This window comes from Quercus suber, unplaced genomic scaffold (assembly GCF_002906115.3).
Source record: "Quercus suber isolate HL8 unplaced genomic scaffold, Cork oak 2.0 scaffold_107, whole genome shotgun sequence".
NCBI classification, from domain to species: Eukaryota; Viridiplantae; Streptophyta; class Magnoliopsida; order Fagales; family Fagaceae; genus Quercus; species Quercus suber.
In genome coordinates this window covers 674,034-697,978 of record NW_027069572.1, presented here as the reverse complement: position 1 = coordinate 697,978, position 23,945 = coordinate 674,034, and the positions used below count along the sequence as shown (strand labels likewise).

Here is a 23,945-nt window from a genome sequence, read left to right as displayed (position 1 = left end):
TGTTTTTTAATAATTAACTAGCTAAGCAAATTTTGCTTTAATATAAACTCAAATTCTCACTTCCTGAAAACAACTTAAGAAACCATACTGAAATTAAACCTAGGCGATAAGAGGAGAGAGAGAATACCTATAATGGAAAATTAAAAAACACAACACCAAATTGTATCAACCCTTAACATAAAAATTCATTAAGGGGATGAAGGGCTGCAAGAAAGGAAATAAAAATGCACCAAAAAGAAAGAAGATAATTAGAGAGAGGGAGAGAGAGAGAGAGAGACGGGGTTGTAGTCGACGGACTAGACCCTACGAGAGTGATCATGGAGGGAGTGGATTGAGTTGGAGGGGATCTAAGTTTGCCTCAGTCTGCGTGGCCTTCATTACAAGCACATTAACAAAAAAATCAAGTCCCAAATCATAATGGTTCAAGTGGTTATTATGTTTTTATGTATGCAGCATGATGATGTGATCATTTTCAAAGAAATGAGTGGAATCTTCATCTCTCTGTCCTATGATCATCTAGATTTGTTCGAGTTTAATTTTTTCATCAATGAGTTATGCAAGTCTTTGGGATGAGTTGTTTCAAAGGTGGGTGAAAATTTTATGATCCTTTGTATCTTGTTCCCAACAGCAAATCCACACAAGTGTTGTTGTTGTTGTTGTTGTTGTTTTTTTTTTTTTTTTTTTTTTTTTTAAATCCTATATTTCCGCAAAAAGGAAATTTGTTTCCTTACATAATTCAAGTAACTAATACATGGTATGTATGTTCGGAAAAATTATTAGGTACTCCCGGAGTATCATAAATATGCACTCAGGCTCTCACATAAATAGTAGGTCCTACCATGAATTTAATTAGTGAGACCCACCATTCATGTGATAGGAAGGAATACGCATTTATGATACTCCGGAAGTACGTACACAATAATTTTCTGTATGTTCGTTGTTGTTTTGCCTAAATTTCGGGTCCTATATGACAAGATCATGGAAAAGTATCCAAATCCAAATCACTGCAGAGGATTCTCCGTCCAAATGGTTCCTACACAGAACTAGTGTGAAGATTGCAAACATATAAGAGGTTAAAAATACAGAAACTTTTTGACTGGTGTTTTTAAAGTCATACCCATCTAAGTCATACAAGACTACTAGCTTTAGGTTTAGATGGAAATCCGTAAATCAATTTTTGGGTCTGATGGCAGGCTCGAATTCTGAGTTTGATTATTTGTTGATAATCAGGTTGTTGATTGTGTTTAAAATTTTCTGAGGTTGATCTTGAATGGTTGGGTATGCCTTGATTTGGTTGCTAAGAAAATGCAAGAAAAGAAAGGCCAAAAATGTTCTCCCCTGAAGGAAAAACATGAACCTAGAACATGAATGTCCTGAAAAAATTAATGAAAAGCAACCCAAAAAAAAAATGTTTAAGTTAATTAGAATTAAGGTTTTTTTTTTTTTTTTTTTTTTTTTTTTTTTTTTTTAAATATTTAGAAAATGCTGACATAGCATTTAAAAAATACCCAATAAAATATTTTATTATTATTTTATTAGCTATGTCAGCATTTACCATGCAAATAAGGCACTCCGTCTATTGTGTATGTATTTTCTGTTAGTAGGTTGATAATAACCAAAATGAAAGTGATTTTTTGTTTTTAGGGACTTAAGTAAGCGCAAAATCAAGTTGGAGACCAAAAGTGCATTTTCACCTAGCAATTAATCAAATTAGAAAGGCACCATTGTAATTAGCAAACTCAAAATGAAAATGAGTAAGAAGACAGTAATTTTATGCAGTCAATGAGCTTCCGATGCTTAAGAAAGAGAAGAGTCTGTGTGAGGCGCAGAGATGGATCCCAAGTGGAGTATTATTGCAAGGATACAATCAAGAGGTATATAGCTATGAAGCGAAACTAATTCCAGTGAGTACAAAAAAGTGAGAAAATTAACTATTTAACTACAAATCACAAAAAGTAAAACATCGAAAAAGCCATTACGAAAACTTGTTCAGCCAACTACTACATATTCTTAACCATATGATATAAGGTGAGAGAACTCTTAGCTGAACTTCATTGAGAACTAGCAGCCAAAAATTTACAACAGGATACGGCAAAAACAGTCTCGACATGTAGCGGCGAGCAATTGAACATTGGATTTGTTTTAACAAATGAGCATTTTCACTCCAGCAATTGGCAACTATGGATGAAAGAAAATCAAGGTGGACCTGTCACTCCAGGGAAGAGTTCTGATAATTTATTGAAAACATCCATAACCTGGAATCAAAAAGTAAAAGGAATGTGATATATGCCTTAGTGGCCAGGAAAAAAAATGTTATATACATAAAAGTTATTATTATATGCCAGGATGAAATAAGGAAAAATCTTGGTCTAAGAAAAGAAAATTGACACATGTTACAAATCAATGTTCCATCTACAAGGGTGGAGATTAAATATTAAATAATTAATCAACCTGAATGTCTATGGAACAAGCAATGATATAATGAACCAAAGTGTCGTACCAAAATGCTAAATACAATTCACCATTTGGTAATCTTTCAAAAACATACTGAAATTTTTCATGCAAAGTACCTTTAAAACATGTTTTAATTGGTCATGATGTCAAAACTAGCTTAAATGAAAGAAGATATTGAAAGAAAAAAAAAAAGGATAATATATACTCTTAATATTAATTAAAATGCAAATACTCCCATGAATGGAAAAAAACTGTCTTTTAAAGTAAAAAATGCTTGTCCGTACCTCCTTGTCATTTTGATATTTTGCAATGCTCAGTGGGTTCTGTGAACACTGGAAAAGAAACAAAATGTTAGAAATTTGGTATTACAGAGTAAATAAGTACTTTGGGTACGACCAAGGCCTTGTAACTCAATTAGCACATCCTTGTGTTTCCAACGCAAACATCCATGATTCAAATTTCCCTACCCTAACTATCAAATTATCAACAAACAAAAAAAAAAAAAAAAAAAAAAAAAAAACTTCAGGTTTGACATACATCCATGATGGCAGCTTGAACTCTAGGGTTTTGAAATGCCATGGCAACTTCAGGATTGGCCATAATTCTTGAAATAGCTTCTTCAGGTGTGAGCCCAATTTGATCTGCAAATTGCAAAATAGAAACAGAATTAGGAGAAGAGAAAATAGAATACTGAACAGCCAAATAGGGTTTTACCTTGATAACATGATGTAATGTAACCATATCCAAACAGAATCATAAAACACAAAACTAAATGTTATGGGAGAGATTAGAAATGTTCACAAATTCAAGTCAATCGCTAACTGAAGGGGGTAGCAATCAGTTAGGGACTATGCCTTATGAAGCAAAGGTTATTAGTTGGAATGCAGACAGCCTCAAGAGGACTACTTCATATAAACAGAAGAAGAAAGCTGTAAATAAAAGACTTGTCAAGGTAATTGGTCCCTACTGTGTTGCGCTACCTACCAAATAACTAAGGATAAATAGTGTCAAGTCACATTTGAAATTGGCAAGCTTTAAAAAACCGTTACGTGTAATGTGCTATCTTCTAAGCTTTGGCACATACTTTTAGGTCGCACATGGATATGGGATGGTGATGCACACCATGCCCAGCATGCCAAATACTCTATTTCCTTGATGGCAACAAGAAGTATGCTTTCTATTTTATGTTTCAGTTGTTTTTTCTAGAGTATTTTCAAAATTATGTAATTGCGAGTTGTACGTCATAGTTGCTGATGCAGCACAAAATACTCTAGCAACATTTGCAGCTAAAAAATAAAAATAAACTTAAAAATAAATATCTAAGGCTGCTTGGATCAGCACAAACGGGATAGAAAACCTAGGAATCAACATCTAAGATTTATCCAGAGTCAGCACCAGGCAATTATATTCCAACTGAAATTTTATTAATCAAGCAAATTTTCTCCAATGGAGTACAATAGCACACTTAAATAGACTACCAAAACCCTAATCCTAATTGACTTGAGTCAAATATCAATTGTCTAACAAAAAAATTAACACTATGAAACTAAACATAATAATAATATTGCTAATAAGAACTAAATAAAACCCAATGGACTTATAGTAAAAAAAAAATACAAGTGACATCTCAAATTTAGTAAAACTAAATTAAAATAGAATTGTCTTCCTGTCCCTTAAATAATTCTCTCTTGGTTGGAGAAAACATGTCCTCAAGTTTTAGGTGTTTACGAATATGAACTCTTACAATGGATAATTGCACCAATCCTTGAAACACCTTCTTTTTTTTTTTTTCTTTTTTTTTTTTTTTAAATTATTTTTAAATATGATAAGTAATGTAAAAATATTATTAATAATAAAAAAAGTGCCAAAGTACATTGGGGATGTACTATGGGGGCACAAATCAAGAACTAAAAATACAACGATAAAAAAAAAAAAACAGGAAAAGAAGAACAAGAAAAATGAGAAAAAACCACACTCCAATCATAGAGCGTGCAAGAAGAAAGACTTAATCTCTAGCACAGAACATTCACAACCCTCAAAACTTCTAGCACAGAACGTTCACAATCCTTGAAACACCTTTGACAGCACTAAAAATAAAGAAGCTTTCTTTTCCACCATATCATTAAATTCGTCTAGAAAGATAAAATCAATGGGTATAACCAATGTTACAAACGATAAAGCCTTATCTTAATCCACATAAAGCATATTCATATCAAGATTTTCCACTTTACACACCATGGCAGGTTGATCAATAGCAGATACATCCAACTCATTATTCATTGCATATTTGCATGTAAACTGTCAAATTCTTTGCTCTTGTTGAACTTTCTCTTCATTAAGTATTTGGAAATCTTCCTTCTCAGTAATAAGCAATATACCCCAACTAACGCAGGACAACCAAAACAAAATTGAAACAACAATAAAATAAATGGATATGACCTAGAAGTTAGCACCTAGGCCTTGCTTAAGGTCAGCACCAAGCGGGAAAACCATTAGGAGTTAGCACCTAGGGTGGACCTGGAGTCAGCACCAGACCAAAAGAGACCAAACGACCATTTTTTTCATTCATCAAAATATCAACTATCTCCTCAAGGAGTACAATAGGTTGCTTATAAAGGATTATTAAACCCTAGTTCTAATTGGCTAGGAAACCCTAATTGCCTTATTACGAAAATAACCTTGCTTCCAAATTAAAATATTAATAGCCTAATAAACTACTAGGATCTAAAACATAAAAACTACAATTGACTTGAAAACATAAATAATACTAAATAAAAATCTTCTTGCGTCTCCCACATCATATGACGCAGGACAACCAGAACAAAATTGAAACAACAATAAAATAAATTAATATAACCTAGGAGTCAGCACCTACGCCTTACTTGGAGTAAGCACCAAGCGGGGAAACCACTAGGAGTCAGCACCTAGGGTAGACCTGGAGTCGAAACCAGACTAAAGAGACCAAACGACCATTTTTTTCATTCATCAAAATATCAACTATCTCTTCAAGGAGTACAATAGGTTGCTTATAAAGAATTACTAAACCCTAATTCTAATTGGCTAGAAAAATTGCTTTATTACGAAAATAACCTTGCTTCCAAATTAAAATATTAATAGTCTAATAAACTACTAGGACCTAAAACATAAAAAATACAATTGACTTGCAAACATAAATAATACTAAATAAAAATCTTCTTACGTCTCCCGCATCACCAACTCTCCAACAAACTGTGTGAGTTTGGCATCCCATAGTTTCTAGCTTATTTGTTAAAGGTGAAACAAATAGATAAAAGTTAGCTTTTTTTTTTTTTTAAAAAAAGGTCAAAGGTGAGACAAAAAACAAAATGCTGAAGCAAAACTTGTTTTGCCTAACAAACACTAGACAACACATGGTTCAAGTATTCCAAACCCCTTTTTAGACTCTACAGTGTATTCTTTCTGCTCTAAAGTTGTAGCAACATTTGTTGGCACTTGTACTTCTCTTTCAGCACTAGGTTTTGATGGCTCATGATCTTTCTTCATCAACAAAATCTCATTACCTATGTCATTGTCTCTCATGTGTGGTGAATATGGCGATAACAAAATGCTAGAAGTTTTGAGGACCAAGAAAGAACTATAGATCCTTTTTTCTTACTTCTCTGTTTGTTTAGCTGCCTTCATTGGGTTCTTTTTTCTGTCTTCTCTTTAAGATTTCATTGATCATTGTACTCTACACCATGATTATGGTGGTCTCTAGTATACGTCCTGTATTCATTGTCTTTATTCTTCAATAAATTACATTATTTATCAAAACAAAAATTCTCTAGTGTGTGAAATATTTCATTGCAACCTATCATCCTTTGGGAGGAAGGATCCATTGACTTGATCCTAGTAGACACGTCTCAAAAAACTTTAACTATGGCATCCATAGATACCAGAGCGGGCTCCATGACTGATTAGGACTCATAACTAGAAACCACACAAGCACTCATCTTATCTTCTTCAAATTGTACTATGTAGTTAGTAGGAGATCTATTAACATATCTTAAGACTATTTATTTGATCCAAAAACAGAGAGGTCAAGCAAAGCAACATTACCCTGCTGATCCCCTACCCAGGTTGTCAACAACTTCAACAAAATTATTTTCCGTCGTTGAGCTTCCTAGTGGCAAATTGAGCATTGACAGTGGAGGCCGTCTCCATGAGCACAGAGTGAGGATGTGGACCTCAACCATGATGAAGCTTTTGAGGATTTTTTTTTTGCTTGATTTGTGGGTCTGGTTTTGTTGCTTGATGTGGATCTGATTTGCAGATTTAATTTGTGAAAATTGTTGATCTGTTTTATCTTGTAATTATGTGCATCAAACTAAAAGACTTAACAGACCAAGAGCCTTGTGGCTCAATGACACAATCTGATCTTCCCCATAGGGAGAAACTAGGTTCAATCCCCATCCCCCCACTTGTTGTAAGCGCCCCCCACCCCTCCCCCCCCCCCCCCCCCCAAAAAAAAAAACCCAGCAAAAACCATAACAGATTTAACAAATTTGTGATTTGTTAGTTCATGATTCTTCTTCAAGAAAAGAAAACCTGTGATCTGACCGACCACCTTAAGGTAGGTGCAAGTGAATTTTAACAGATCTGATGGCTGACTTTGGGTCCAAGAACCCTTCACCCAACATGCAGTTTGGGTTACAGGTTTATATGAAACCTGACCCAATCCAAACAGTGATCACCCCCTGATGAATCCAAAATGCAAGGAACATGAACATAAAGCAGAGACTTGTTCAATTCAAACTTACCAAACTGCTGCTTAACTTCTGGACTGTTAAGGTCAAAACTTTTCAAAGAATCCATCACACGGTTGTCCCAGTCGCTGCTTCCACTCATATTATTTCTGGAAACAATATCAATTATGGGAAAGGAATTAAGAACCATCACAAATTGGCCAATTAGGCTATCAGATTTTAACAGAACCACCAAGAGACTGCAGCCTACTTGGCCCAGAGGGCAAAACTTAATAATGAATCAGCAATAAACATTAAATGAAATAAAGAATTAATTACTTAGACATATTTCATTACAACATTAACATAGATACTATGGAATGGCTTCCAAAGCACTCATTCACAAAAAATAAGTGCATTAGTGAGCAGCAGTATTTAAACAAAATCAAATGCATATAAGGTGAAAAGGGATCTTACAGCATCTCCTCAAGTTGTTGACGATATTGCGGATTTTGAAGCATCCCTATCAAACAATAGACATAAAAATTCAGCATCCCTATCAAACAAAATCAAAGTCGGCTGTGGAGGGGAGTAGAAAATTATTGCTAAAGTTTTATCTAACAGGTTGAAAATGGTGCTTGGGGATATTGTTCACGAATCTCAAAATGCTTTTGTCAAAGGAAGACAAATTTTAGATTCTGTTCTTATTGCCAATGAATGCTTGGATAGTAGGCTGAAATCAAGAGTTCCTGGGCTGTTGTGTAAGCTGGATGTAGAAAAGGCATATGATTATGTGAATTGGGACTTTCTCATTTATATGTTGGATCGTTGTGGTTTTCATGAAAAATGGAGAAGATGGGTTTTCTTTTGCATCTCTATTGTTAAATTCTCCATTCTCATTAATGGAACTCCGTGTGGTTTCTTTGAAAGCTCTAAAAGTATAAGACAAGGTGATCCATTATCCCTTCTATTGTTTGTCATTGTTATGAATGCTTTTAGTAAAATGTTGGATAAGGCAGTGAGGGATGGGCTCATGTCTAGTATTAGGGTGGGTCCCACAGGAAACTCTTTGCAGGTGACGCATCTTCTATTCGCTGATGATACACTGGTCTTATGTGATGGTGATCTTGGCTAGATTCTGTTTCTCCGGCTGGTGCTATTTTGGTTTAAAGTAGTTTCTGGGCTGAAAATTAATGTGGGTAAGTCTAAATTGGTCCCTGTGGGTGTGGTTCCAAATATAGTAAATATGGTGGATGTGCTAGGGTGCAAGCAAGGCTCCTTTCCGATGAAATATTTAGGTCTTCCATTGGGTGCTAATGTCAGAGATAGATCTATTTGGAATCCAATTATTATGAAGGTGAAGAGGAGGTTAGCAAGTTGGAAACGATTGTATCTCTCAAAATGAGGTAAAGTTACTCTTATTAAGAGCACTTTGTCCAATCTTCCCACTTATTTTCTCTCTTTTTCCTATCCCGGTGAAGGTAGTAAACCGTATTGAGCAACTTCAACGAAATTTTCTCTAGAGTGGTATGGGGGATGTTAAAAAAACTCACCTAGTGAAATGGGCCACGGTTTGCACTCCTCTTCATTCTAGAGGTTTAGCTATTAGAAGTTTGAGAAGTTTTAATAAAGCCTTGTTTGGAAAATGGTTATGGAGATTTGGGAATGAGCAACAGGCCTTGTGGAGGAGAGTGATTGGGGCAAAATATGGTCGTGAAGGGGGAGGTTGGTGCTCTCTTCCCGTTATTGGCCCTCATGGAGTGAGTTTGTGGAAGTCTATTAGTTGTGGTTGGCCATCTTTTGTTCGTCACATCCAATTTGAGGTTGGGGCCGGGTTTATTGTTAGATTTTGGCAGGATATTTGGTGTGGGGACACTTCTTTGTGTGTGCTCTATCCAAGACTTTTTTCTTTAAGTCAAAATAAGGAGGCCTATGTGGCTGATTTGATGAAGTTCCCAAATGGTGTTCTTTTTTGGGATCTAACTTTTAGAAGATATAGCGAAGATTGGGAATTGGAATCCTTATACAATTTAATGTCTAGAATTTATGGAGCTTCTTTGAAAAGAGTTGGGGACGATAAGATGTGTTGGAAACCTGCAATAGGAAGAGGTTTTGATGTTTGTTCTTATTACCAGGTGTTGACAAAAAGTTTCAATCAGTCTTTCCCTTGGAAGTATGTTTGGAAGTCTAAGGTCCCCTCTAGAGTTGCTTTTTTTGTGTGGATTGCAGCTTTGGGGAATATTTTGACCATTGATAATCTTAGGAAACAGCAGATTTTGATTTTGGATTGGTGTTGTATGTGTAAGAGAAATGGGGAATCAGTTGACCACTGCCTCATCCATTGCCCTATTGCTTTTGATTTATGGTCTATGGTGTTTACTCTGTTTGGCATTCACTGGGTTATGTCAAAAACAGTGGTGGAGCTATTGGCTTGTTGGCAAGGAAAGTTTGGGAGACATCGGAATTTTGCTATTTGGATGGCTGTGCCCCATTGTTTGATGTGGTGCATTTGAAGGGAGAGGAATAACCGGCATTTTGAGGATTTATAGAGATCAGTTTCAGATCTTAAACTCTTCTTCCTTAAAACTCTTCTAGATTGGGTTACAGTGTTAGGCTTTCGTTCTTTTTCTTCAGTCCATGATTTCATGGACTTTTGTACTTTATGCACTTGATTTGTTTTTGTCCTTGATGTATACTTCCTGTATACTCAAGTGATACCCTCTTCTTTTTAATATATTTTTATTACTTATCAAAAAAAAAAAAAAAAATTCAGCATTGCTTAAATTAATGACATGACTAACATTTGCATAAAATAACTAGACTCAAGCCCTTGATTGGGAGCAACAAGCCAATCAGCTCTAGCTCAAATGGCACCTTTTTCTTTTGTAGAGCAAGAGGAGGGTGACGTGAGGTTGTGGGTTTACACACCACTGGGTGGTGTGTAACTACCAATCGAGGAGAAAAAACAGCAAGCAACAAAATTTATTCTAGCCCTACATGTTATACCATGCTAATAATACATTCTACCATGGACAAAACAAATTATTTGCTTGCAATAAAAGGAAATGAAAATGGCCAATAAGCTCTAACTCAAATAAAACCTGCTCCCCTTGTAAGTACAAGGAGGGTGAGATCTTGGGTTCAAGGCCAATCATGCATGTGTAACTTACCAATGTAAAAAATAAAAGGAAATAAAAATGTACAAAAAGGGACCAGATATTCCATGCAATAAGGGTGATAATGTTGCAGAGACCCTCAATAAAAGAAGAATAGACATCAGCTCCACTAGGCATAGATGCTAACAAATTCAAGTTCTTACTAATTGTTTCCACAGCCGACTTTACAAGCTAAACAATGAAAATATTGTCATTACATTCCATTCAATTATATAATTTATTCCAAAGTAGAGCCATGACCCACCATTCTCCAACAGAAGAAGTAAAACATAGTGGCATTTTTTTATCTATTTTTTAATTATGCTCAGCTACATTGAACAGACTTACATTTGAAGGTATCAGGGTTCCTCATCTCCTCAGGCAAATGGCTGCAAATAATATGAAGAGAATTTAATTTCAAAAGACCCGAAACCAGATACCAGTATAAGCTATAAAAAGATTATTAGAGGAGCAGAAAACACAAAATTACTAATTTCTACAAAATCTATGTGAACAACAATTCTAACTTCCTTGGAGCAAAGTTTAGTCATAACCAGCATGCCAGCAATCAAACAAGATTAATGATATTTGTAAGCTAGGAGAAAGAATCAGAGGATAAACACAAATAATATAATCAAGTTCAAATATACTTTTCAATCCATGCAATTTAGTTTAAGTCCAGCTTCCTGCCCTTAAATTTAAAAGATTACAATTTCATCCTTGAAAATGTTTACAGGTATCAATTTTATCATTCCATCCATCTAGCATTCATTTATTCCAGGAGATGAGCTTGCCCACGTTAGCATATGACAGCGGTACACTGCCCTAGATTCCATCATCATAAATTACTGGAAAGTTCCAAAGGGCAAGTATGTGTAATTTGTGACCATAACAGCATGCTATTCCTATGCCAACTAGATACGCCCTAGAAATAAAAGTCCATCCAAACATTATAACACTTTTGAAATCCAAATGTGGGCTAGTCCTATGCCATGTCTACAAGGTTCATCTTTCAGCAAGCAGACCTTTTTCTATTTCTTTTTAGTTTTTTAATAAGTTAAAAAAATTTATGGATGAAAAGGATCAATCCCATGCTGGAAACAAGGAACAATCCAAAAGAATTTCAAAAGAAGAGAATTACAATCAAAAGGGAAGAGAGTCAACAAAATCACAAATAGATGGATGTGTAACTGAAATTTCTATCAACAATTTTTCTTTTAGTACGTGAATTCTAACAACCAATTAGCATGAACAACATTTCTTGATTCAGGGACTTACTTATAATTTCAATGAAAAAGATTACTCAGGCAGGGATTCAAACCATAGCAACACACATATAAGACTATTATAATAAATAGATAAAATGTAATATTAGGGACAAACAATCTTCTGCCTGTAGAGAAGAAAAAATTTTATTCTTTCAATTTTTTAAGGGTACTCCTGGGAGCAAATCAGGTGGAGACAATGTGGGACTTGCAGCTCAGAGCACTCTAGCACATGGCCATGGGCCATGGGCCATGATGTCAATGAGTTCATACTACAGCCCCTTCATACATTGGGCAGAACAGATCTACTAATCTTTGATTATTGGACCTGGGTCCATCATCGTCTTGAATACTGGGAAGGGGGAAGAAAGAATATTTGTATTCAAGTTGCTTGTATATTGCAAATATGAAAGACATGAATGACTATTGAAACTTTTGATATCTGATAAATGTTTAAAACTTTGCAACAAGAAGAAACATTAAGGAAGAAATTTAAACATAGCAACGTGGCAAAATAAATCATTTATAATAATACGAACAAGCATAAATGTTAAATAGACAAAGAAGGCATATTACGGATAAACCATCTTCTGCACTGTTGGATCTTCCATCATTTTCTCCAAAGCTTCCACTGATAAGACAGGTTTTTCTGTCCAATATAAATAACATACTTAGAAAGTTAAATTAAATCTTGAAAACCACCATAATTGAGACTAACAAGTCAAAGATAGTCTGCAACCCCATCTATGGTAGCATACGAGATCTGATCAACCTTCAAGTCAGACTATCAGAAGTAAATACAATAGCTTCATAAGTTCACAGCCCTTTTATGACAAATGTGTGACCCCATGAACAAAATTTGGTCCAACACTAGACGAAACATACATTCACAGAATTTTTGGGTAAAGCAGACAAACATGTGCCCTTGCACATGATACATCTGTTGATATGCATGAAATCACCATGGCAAAGGAACATCTTAATAAGTCTCTAATTGGGGAGACTGGACTATGGTTGTAGTGAGACGACCTCATGGATGTAGCTTGTGGAAAGGAATTCAGGCTGGTTGGGATAGATTTTCTCCCTCTGTCTTTTAGGGTAGGAAAGGGTAAGAGAGTAAGGTTTTGGCATGATGTTTGGTGTGGAGATCATTAACTGAAAGAATTGTGCCCGTAGCAATACTTGATTGCCTCATATAAGGATGCTTCAATGAATTCTTTAATTACTCAATGAATTCTTTAATTACTTTTAGAGGGGAAAATGGAAGTTTGTATTGGAACCTATAATTCTTGATTCTTCAGGGATTTTCATGATTGGGAATTAGAACAGGTGAATGAAATGATGCATTTGCTTTACTCCATGCAGATTTCAGAAGGAAATAAGGATCGCTTATTTTGGACTCCTGATGGAAAAGGAAGGTTTCCCTTCGAAACGTATGCGGGGTAGTAAGGTATGCAAGGTGGCTTTTTTTTTTTTTTGCATGAACAGTAACCATGAATTATATCCTAACATTGGATAATCTTATTAAAAGCAAGGTGGTGGTTCTTAATAGATGTATAATGTGTAAATGTAGTTGTGAAATAGTAGAGCATTTCCCACTTCATTGTCCTCTAGCACAAGAGTTGTGTTCTTTGCATTTTCAGCCTTTGGGATGTTATGAGTAATGCCCAGAAAGGTGATAAGACTTTTTGTTTACATGGAGAGGAGCATGCAGACGTCATCAAAATCGGGTTGTTTGGCAAGCAACTCTTCATTGTATCATGTGGACCATTTGGAGAGAGAGAAACTGTAGGACTTTTGAAGATGAAGAGATATCAAAGCTAGATATTAAGTATAGTTTGCTGAGATCATTGTTTGAATATTGCACTAAATTGTGGGGGGGGGGGGGGGGGGGGGGGGTGTGGGGGGGGGGGGTGGGGGGGGGTGTGGTTGTGTTATGTAGCTCTATAGTTGAACTTTTGGACCATATGAATGTCCATTTGTAATTATTTTAAGGAAGTTTGCCATTTCGAGCTATCCTTTCTCTAAATAAAATATCTTACTTATCAAAACATATACAAATATAGTTTTTTCCTATTAGTAAAATGAAAATTTTATGACCTGAAAAAGAGAAATGCCAAGTATACACAAAGAATGCATGGGCCATAGGGGATTTATTCCAGCACGATTTTGATCAAAATGTTTGCTAAAAACAATTGCCTATGCTGTTGTCTTTATAGTCATTTAAAAAAAAGGGATTTATTTGAGCAATTTCAAACTCTAAACATAACTATAATAAGTATTGACATAAATAAGAAATTGAAATAAGATATAACCCTATTGTGCTTCATTTATTTTTTCTTGCCACATGACGTTTCAATAAGTTCTTCCAATTTAAGCTCATCAAGACCATGTTCCTGGCGGGTTAGTTCACTTCCATACTTTTTGAGCTTCTCTATCTTTCAATATTACTGAGATTCTATGAAAAATCATTGAGTTGTTAAGCTTACCCAACATTTGATGCTCTTGTTGGAAGTGTAGAACGATTAAAAGTATAGTTCTTAATGTGTAAAATTGAGTTGGGTCTGTGCAAGTCATCCATTTGTGGGTGTTTTGCTTGGACATGAAGAGGGGGAGGATGGTAAGCCGGGACCTTTCTTTAGACAAGATGGATTTGATAGTAAAGTATTCGGGATTTAGGTTTGGGGAATTGGGAATGGAGAGAGAGAACTAAGATCAATATGAAATTTGCTTAAAACCCACAATTGAAGGTAAATTCGACATGGTCCATGCGCACATACCAAATTGCTAACAAGAAGTGCCACAACACACCATCTAACCTAATGACCTCCTCAACCAAATCACCATGAGAGAAAGACAGAGGATTGCTAAAGTATCAAAATGGTAATGGCAGTGCTGACTTTTTTTGGTGTTTTGGGGGGGGGTTTAAAGAGTTGTGGTGAGAGGAAGCATGAAATGGAGGAGGGAAAGCAAAATTTCGGTGGCTAGGATTTGAATTTCAAACGAAAGAAATGTGTGAGGAGGAATGAGGCAGAGTGATAGAAGAGATCTGAAGAAAATGGGAATGTGAAGAAGGGACAAGGTTAAAGGGATTTGATAACATGAGGGTGGGTTTACAAAGGTTAGTAGGTTCATAAAAAATATATTTGACTTGTTCTCGTTGTGTGAATTCTTGCCACTGAGACTGACTGAAACACTGAATTGTTTAAAAAATTGGAACTAATACCGACGGCCGACAAACTGAAACTGGCCAGAATTGACTTTTTGGGTCTGTTCTGGTTGGTCGGATCAGTTTTTCAGTGGTTTTTTACAACCCTAATCATAGCAAATGCATGCACACATACATTCATTAATGCTTATTTTTAAGATAGAGATGCACTTGTATATTGTTATATCTTAAAAAATAAATGTATTTTGGTATCTTTTATTGTTGTGTCTGTATCAGTATGTTGTTGTGAGATTGATGTATACTCTCTTCTATGTGACATAGGGTTGGATCTTGTATGGCATAGCATAATTCAACCTTTCACTCTTTCAACATATATCCCAATCCTTGTAAAGTTTATTGTTAATCTTTCAGAAATATGCGATGCAACAAGCTTTCAAGACATTGATGGGACAGATGAATACTCAGAATAACCAATTCAACAATGCAGCCTTTCCTTCTGGATCCCCTTTTCCATTTCCTATGCCTTCGGCACCAGCGCCTTCCACTTCACCTGCTCCAGCAGCTACTCAACCTGTAGTTACAGTAGACGTGCCTGCAACAAATGTACAAGCAGCTCCAGCAACTGTTCTCAATCATGAAGAAGAAGTAAAACAGGAACCGAAGAAAGTTGGTAGTAAACTTCTAAGCCTAGTTTTAAGTTCCTAAAAGAATTTGTTTCTGCCTTTTGATCTTCATTGTATGCTGCATGTGCCTATTATAGGTTAGATGCAATTTGTGTGAGCCTTTGAAGATTTTTCTTAGTTTAGATATATAAATTTGATTTATTAACTGCTTCATCCATGTTTCTATTTTATAGATGATAAACTACTACTTGACCCAAAAGCTAAAGTTGTTAGAAAACGATGAATATAATCATTTAACCATTATTCTAATATTTCCCTTGTGGGTCTAGATGCCCCTTAACAAGTGAGGGCCTACAATTGGGATTTCAAACCTTTTAAATGGGAGGTAGACTGGAGATAGGGTTAATTTTTAAGAAACCTTGGGCTGGGTCGGGTTCAGGTTGATGAATTTTCAACCCAACTCGACTTGACCTATTTAATAATTTAAAAAATATATATTTTAATTTGTATTTTTCCATTTACAGCCTTAATACCTAACCCTCTCTAATTGTCTCATTATGTTCTCATTAGCCAAAATAATTTTGCCTCCTTTCTCTCCCCTCACCTCACATCCTCCTCTGTTGACAACCGAAACCCTATCCTAACCCCACTTCTCTCTCTAACCTTTGAGTCCTCTCTCCTCCCTCTCTCTTTCCCGAGCCTTAGCCTCTCTCTCAAGTGAGTCCTCCAAGCCAACTCTCTCTCTCGTTGCTATTTCTCAAGCAAGAGCTTCTATGTGAGATAATTCTTTAGGATACTTCATGTCTCTTTTCATGAGGTAGTCTTGTTTCAATAAAATTATTTTAACCTATTAAAGAAAGAGCTTCTTCGTAAGATCTCTTTTTACCTTAAATTTTGATCTAAAAATGCTATGTTATTTGTTAGTTTCTGCTACTTGAATGCTACAAATCAAAGGTATCTATAGAACTGAAATTATTTCTTTCTTTTCCTAGATTTCTCTGCAACCAAACAGAGATTGTGATGAGTTAGGATTATGGAGAGTGTATATGTAAATTAGATTTGTTTTTGTTTGTTGATTTCATTTTGTTTCTTTTGCATTGGCTTAATTTTGAGTGTCATTTCAAATTCATCAACCCGAGTAAATGACCCATGACTCATTTGTTTGGTTTGTTTTTGTTTTGCACCGCCTGCAGTTTGGTTTCTGAGAAAATAGAGGAAATTGAAGAAAAATGGTTGTTAAGTTACTGTTAATAGTAGGGTCTTGGTTTTGGTATTGTGTATTTCAAAAATGAAATTATAATTTGTTTTTGTAATGAGCCCAATCCAATGAACCAACCGACCCATGTGGGTTGCTTTGGTTTTTTGACTTTTATTTTTTTGATTGGTAAGTTACACACACACTTGATGATTTGTTTTTAGACTTGTGATGGGTTGGGAATTCTCCACCTGATGAGGTTGGGTTGTGTTGAAAAAACCCCAAAACTGACTCATGCACACCCTTACCATGAAGTGATTATCTTCATAATGAGTATTCTCTTTGTCTGAGTTGTTCATTGCTCTCTCATTTTGGTCAAAGCTCCTACTATCTTTCCTTATTAAATCATTTAGTTGCTCAAATAAAATGAATGGATGATCTGATTTAGTACTTGACTGCTTAATTTCCTTTCTCAGTAACCTTTATGGCAGANACTGCAATATCAAACAACATTTTTTGATAAGCTGTGATATCAAACAATTTGGGGAATAAAATTTTCAAAGGTACTTCTCTAAACTATAAATCATGCAGAAAACAAGTTCAACTACTTATCCCAAAAAAAATAAAAAAATAAAAGAGAAAACAAGTTCAACTTGTAGGTGTGTTATGTCACTGATAAATTGAAAGGGAAAAAAAGAAAGAAAAAGAACTGAGTTTGATTACCAATCCCGCTACTAAACTTTATGTATTTCAAAAACACCTATTATGTTACCTCTGTGTGCCCCTTTACTTCATCTGAACATCATTGACCCCACTTGTCCCCATATTTTGCTCTCACTTCCCTCCTCCAAATAAATTCCTCTCCATAAACAGGATGTAGTAGATGCCTTACATTAATGCCTACAGATATTCTTGTTTATGTCTTAAGCATTTCTTACCATTCAGAACTTGAATATTACTTATTAAGAGAAAAAAAGGGAACATTAAGAAAATGTCTGTCTTTAACAAATGATATCCATAATTTCAGTAAATTTGCAAAGTCTTTGGATTTATACCAGAATTGAAAAAAAGTTTTCTACTAAAATTCTAATGCAACGTGTACTAACAGCTTTTGTAGATGTTTCTCCGGAAGAGGCTGAGCAAAAGAGTCCTTATGAAAGCTTTAATGATGTGACTGGAACAAGTTCATCCAATGATGCTCAGATTGTGGGGTGGTAAGTATTTGCTGTTGAGCTTTTGTACAAGTCTGTAATGGTTTAAGTTAATATTTAAAGATTTTAACTTTGAGCATGGATCAAGTTTTCTCAAAATGGAGCTGCTTCTAAGGCATTGGTGGCACTGAATGGTCCCAATCTAACGCTGCTGGTTCTGTATGGTCCCAATCTACCCGAAACTCCACTGGTTCTGAGGGATCCCAATCTACCCGTAAGTAGTCAATTGTATAATTACTAACTACTGTTTCTAACAATTGCCTTATCTTAAACCTATATCCATGACTTGTTTTACTGACAAAATATGTAAAAGTAGTTACTTATCCCCCACCCCCCCCCCCCCCAAAAAAAATGTAAAATTAGTTATTTAACTTCTAGACTCTATTTCATAGTTCAAGATTCCTCCCTGGTCCAGATTAATACATACATATATATATATATATATGTGTGTGTGTGTGTGTGTGTGTATGTATGTATGTACGTATGTATGTATTTTGATAAGTAACACAAAACATCAATATATCTTTGAATTCATAGTACAAATATTATACAGTTTTGGCGTATCTTGAAACAATATAAATGAATTTCTATTGTTTTTTCTATTTTGATTTCATATGATGTAACATATAAATTTGAATGTCAATTCCATCCTTTTATCATAAAAAGGGAAGGGATTTGGAATATTTTTTTGCGAGTACCATGTCATATCTCACAATTGTCAACCATCTTAGCTTCATTATGCCTATCACCACCACAACTACTCTCACTGCTTTGCCCTCCACCACCATTTTTCCACTATCTATTCACCACCTTTTTTTGCTACCAGTGCCATCAATGCCAGCACGTCCATGATTTGCTCTCATTACTGCCACTGCCACTACCTTTAATGAAAATACAACCCCCCCCCCCCCCCCCCCCCCCCCCCCCCCCCCCCCAACCCCCCCTTTTTTTTTTATTTCTTCTCCTTCAATTTTAGAAGCATCAACAGCTTGATGAGAGAAAGAGTGATATCAAACAGAGATAGGACTTGGGAGGAACTTGTTTTAAGAAAAAAGAGAGAACGCAGTGGGTGGCACCACCATCTTCTTAGTTCTCACGTTCAACGTCTACTAAATGCTCAAGATCCAGAGCCATATGATTGAGATTAACAGCCAATCCAATGGACCAGGTCCTCTCCATTGATGTCCATTTCTTTTAATGTTTATTCTTTATTAATACATATATTAACTCTTATCCTTTGGGTTTTGGGTTTTGTGTAGGTTTAAAAGAAAAATGACTCTGACACATGGGCATGTATTTCAAAGTCCAGCCCCAAACACCCAAACCACACTGACCGAACCTGTTACATTAGTGAGGTTCAATGGTTTGCATGCTCCTTTCCAAAAACCGACAGGTTCAGTTCCCTATCCACCAACTGAACCAAACCAAAGCAATTACACCTCTAGTTATGAATTTGTCTTCAAAACTACTTGAGAGTAAAAATTAACTGTGGTTAAACTAAACTAGAGTTATCAGTTATTAAATGAGTTGGCATAATGTAGACCCTAGATTTATTTCACTTTGAATCATGGCCTTTAAATGGACACTCTCCATTTCACTTTGTAATGAAGAGGATCCAAATCCTACACGCACATACATGTAGGAATAATACATCAACACACAAACTCAAGAAATCAAAATCCAAGCAATCACAAAGATGGAAGCTAGCACATCTCCTCACTCACACACACACACACATAGAATTTACTAAGAAGAAAAAGTGAAATAAAAAGGGATAACCCTACTACATGGGAAATACATGAGAAGACCAAACAAGAAAATCTAACATTTAAAATTCAAAAGATCCAAAAGCTCACACATTTCTGGTAGGAAATGGAACTAAAGGCTACTGTTCAATCAAAGAGAAAGCACAAAAAACAGAAACATCAATTGCAACACAGGTAATTCACATCTCTATAATTCCTTGCATTCAACCTATCAAAAAAAAATAATTCCTTGCATTCCTCTTCCTCCAAAGACATCACATGATACACAAGACTTTCACCACTACAATGTTTTCAAAACTATCCCTTTCAACATGCCAATCAACAAACAACTGCTTTAGCCATCACCCACTAGGCCTCAAACATTCCAAAGTCCAGACACCAAAGACCACAACTCTCTAGCTGTATCACACTCAATCTACACATACAACAACAATCCACAATTCAACATCACACTTGGTCCATTGGTAAAATATTGATGTCCAAATAAAAAATGGCAAAATTGATGGTCCTCTAACCTTCCCAATACTCCTACATGGAAAGAAATTACCGCCATCAAACTTAGAGAATTATAAAAAGAGTTTAATTGAAAGCCATGACTATCTGAATTTAGTAAGCTTCCAAATCATTGAATACTCATCCTCCCTTTAGACCTTGGTAGAATATAATACATCAAAAAAAAAAAAATCAAGAATTTGAGTTCCCAACCTTGCACTAATCTATTAAATCTAAGATTCTAGTTGGCATTTCCATGCTCCTCACTTATATATTTTGCCACAATAGGATTCTTTTCCCTTGCAAGAAGAAAAGGTTTTTTTTTTTTTTTTAAAATACCACTATCAGTGTAGTGTCCCAAACAATAAGTCATAAGAAAACCAGTTTTATAGTCATCCCCATTTGGATCTAAGTCAATTTTGAAAAATCTCCCCACCACCACCCCCCTTTCTCTCCCTTCCAAAAAAAAAGTGATTTTTTTTTCATAATCTAACCCTTTAAGGGCCCAAAACTTCCTGTAAGCACCACTCTATCCATAAATCCCATATTTTGAAGTAATTCACATCTCTCAAAATTCCTCGCATTCCTCTCTCTCAAAAAACTTTCTTTTTCTTAATCTAACTCTGTAAGGGCCCGAAAATTCCTTTAAGCACCATTCTCTCCATAAATCCCATATTTTATATGCACCACCCTCCATCAAAAATGATCCCTCTCTTCCACACACCATAGCCAAATATTTACCCACCAAAGCTTGACCAAATATCAATAGTCTTCTAAACACAATTGCATTTGGAATAGGAACACACAATCTCAGGATCTCATTTTGATAGTCCCAAGATTTCCCTAAAATTTTGCATATTTCTATTTGACACACTAAAATTCAACTATGCAACAATACAAAGCAGTGAACAGAGCAATGCAGCCTTCTTTAAAACACATCATAAATCATATTTGATATGGTAACAGAGAAAAAAATGGGCACACCCATGAACTCTTTTCTCTTACAAGTAAAAAATAACAACATATCCATGAACATAAGAAAAAACCCGTGTCTTCGCATCCGCTAATTTTCTCAAATATTGAAATACATGAATTGTGTACTTATTACCTTATAGGAGAGAAACAACACTCACCTTTAAATTTGTAGCCACCTGCCATTTCCATTGAACTTGTTAAAAAAACAATACAGCACATAAAGAAAACCATATTGATAAGAAATAGGAAAAAAGGCCAAATGGGTATTGTGTTTTTTTGAGTTCTCACCCATGAAAATAGTGCTGAGAGCCCAACACCAACTCCAATCCAAAACAGAGGTGACCCTCTACAAACAAAGCAAGAAAGAAGTTAAATTGCAATACACAGCAAAAGAATGAAAGAAACAGTGAGTGAGAAAGAAAGAGAGAATGGTTACATATATGAGGGTGGTGGAGGTGGTGGCACTGAGAGTTGTGGATTGACACCAATTGAAGTTGTCTCTTTATTGCTACTACTTCTTGAAGCTGAAGCAGAAATGCTTGCAAAGCGTCTCCTCGGGTCGGGCCCAAACGCCAAACGGGTACGGGTACGGGTAAGGATGAGGGTGTGAAATCTGGGTGGTCCGAGTCGCTGACGTGGCAGCCGCGGGGCTGTTGAGGCGGTTAGAAACGGGGTAGTTATCATGATTTTCGATTTTTTTTATGTTGTTGTTGTTGTTGTTGTTCTTCTTCTAGGATAAGGAAACAGAAAAAGTGTTTTTTTCTTGAAGGTTTGATTCTGTTTTCAAAGTGGTTTTTTGAGGAACCCTTTTGTGTCTGTGTGACTGTGTGTGTGTGAGTGAATGTGAGAGAGAGAGAGAGAGAGAGAGAGAGAGAAAGAGAATTGAGGGTTTTGTCTGTGTGAGCGAGAGTCGAGTCTCACCGAGAATGACGATGGTTTTAGCACTTTGGTAGTTTAGTATTAAAGCTATATTTTTATGTCTTATTTAGTTTTTATTTTTTATTTTTTTATTATGGGATTGTTATATTTTTTATATAAATATAATTTGACATCTAAAACCATTGGAGAAAAATTAGAAAGAAATGAATGATACAAAAGTTTTGGTGATTTATTTGATATTGTTTTTACTTTTTATAATGATACCGCTTTATTTATATGAAATTATTACACACAAAAGATATAAAATGTCTAAAATAATTTAGATTATTTTCATTTCAATTTTTTTATTCAATTAGGAATTTTATTTTTAAAAAATAGATTACAGAATTACATGTCCATCAGCAAGCACCTCTCTATTAGTATCTATTTGGAAACTATTTCCAATATATTTTTCATAATAAAAATAATGCAAGTTTCATAAACAAAAACTTTGTTTTGTTGTAATCTTCCTTTATTTACTAGTCTATCTGCTAGCATACTAGTTTCACGATAAGCGTTAAAAAGATGTACAATCCACTCTTGCTCAATAAGGTCATTTTAAAAAAAAAATTGAACTATTTTCCTTGATTGGATTCTTTTAATTTCTATTTATATTGATTTTCTTAATATATCTCTAATATTTCTTTTAGAAGTACAACTTTTGATTAATCTTTTTTATTACTTATTTTATAATATATTATAGACATATATCAAGAAAATCTTCTTCTTTTTTTTTTTTTTGAAAAAGATATCAAGAAAATCAATGTATACGAACCTCACATTATTACAAATTTATTGACTTTTATTATATTTTACTTTGTGTTAATGATTTTTTTACCCCACTACATGTAGGCGCACAACTTTATTGGGCAAATGTTTCAAAAAAAAAAAAAAAACCTTTATTGGGCAAATCTACCACTTCATTTATTTTACAAGCAAAAATTGATAGGTCTTGGGCTAAATTTCTTCAAAGCCCAAAAAAAAACCTAATTTTATACAATTATATAGGTTGAATTTCCTCACCTAGAATCCACATATTTTTGGATTGGCTCACGGCCCATAAAGTTCTTCACCTCATGGACAGGCTCATGACCCACATCTTCACACCATCACATAAAAGGCTCCTAGCCTACATTATTACTCCAAACCTAACATTCTTGAAGCATCTACCTTGGTAGAGCCATAAATTTAGTAATTTGACACTATAAAAAAATTACTTTATCTATTTTACTATCACACTTTACAAAACATCCAATATCAGTAGTTTTATTTTAGCTTTTAACACAATAAAATAATATAAACAACACAATAAAATAATATATCTACTATAATAAAATAAGAGCTGGGTTCAAGTTACATCTAATATAGCTTTAAAAAATGTTACACTACTTAATATTTCTTAATTGGATGCGAATTTTGATAAATCCGCCGTTAGATTACATTATCTTTGTATATTTTCAATGCTTGCAAAATTTCAAAGTGATCAAATATTAATAGTCATTTTATCAATAAATTGTTTAAATTTAAGTTTTTGTAGTTTAAAATAATGTATAAAAGATGAGTTCATAGATTAAATAGTAAATAACATCCAATTGATAAGAAAATTAGCATGAATGTTCAAAACATATAGATCATGGAATTCAATGGTGGAATTTTCAAAATATTTATTCTATAACAAGTTATTAGATTGTGTAAAATTGCTTAGAGTTACATTAGGTGTAACTTAAACCTAACTCATAAAATAATATATATCTACTACAATAAACAACAATCACAACCATCGCAACCGTCGCCGCCAACTCCAATGCTAACGCCACCATCGCCACCACAACAGCCACGACCACCACCGCCACGACCACCATCACATGATAGCAAATAATTATCTAGTGTAACAATAATATTTTTTTAACCCCAAATTATATATATATATATACAATTTTTTTTTTAACTAAAACAATTTCTCAATTGTCAATAAGCAATCTTTGAACAATATAAACTATAAAATGGAGAAACCTCATC

At 34.8% G+C, this 23,945-nt stretch overlaps 2 protein-coding genes across 2 annotated transcripts; one reads left to right on the top strand and one right to left on the bottom strand.

The window, feature by feature from the left end:
* Positions 1 to 1,832: 1,832 nt before the first annotated feature.
* Positions 1,833 to 21,967, bottom strand: LOC112032846 (protein TIC 40, chloroplastic). The gene is made up of 10 exons (XM_065775219.1): positions 21,445 to 21,967; positions 21,297 to 21,354; positions 21,148 to 21,184; positions 12,154 to 12,247; positions 10,661 to 10,701; positions 7,635 to 7,680; positions 7,233 to 7,327; positions 2,992 to 3,095; positions 2,739 to 2,786; positions 1,833 to 2,255 (listed from the first exon to the last, which is right to left on the bottom strand). The coding sequence occupies exons 1-10, from the start codon at positions 21,690 to 21,692 to the stop codon at positions 2,196 to 2,198; spliced, it is 831 nt and encodes a 276-aa protein (XP_065631291.1). The 5' UTR covers positions 21,693 to 21,967; the 3' UTR covers positions 1,833 to 2,195.
* LOC136068294 (protein TIC 40, chloroplastic-like) lies at positions 15,130 to 17,989 on the top strand. Its single transcript, XM_065775243.1, has 2 exons — positions 15,130 to 15,416; positions 17,673 to 17,989. Exons 1-2 carry the CDS (start codon positions 15,167 to 15,169, stop codon positions 17,780 to 17,782), a joined length of 360 nt encoding a protein of 119 aa, XP_065631315.1. The 5' UTR covers positions 15,130 to 15,166; the 3' UTR covers positions 17,783 to 17,989.
* Positions 21,968 to 23,945: the final 1,978 nt, after the last annotated feature.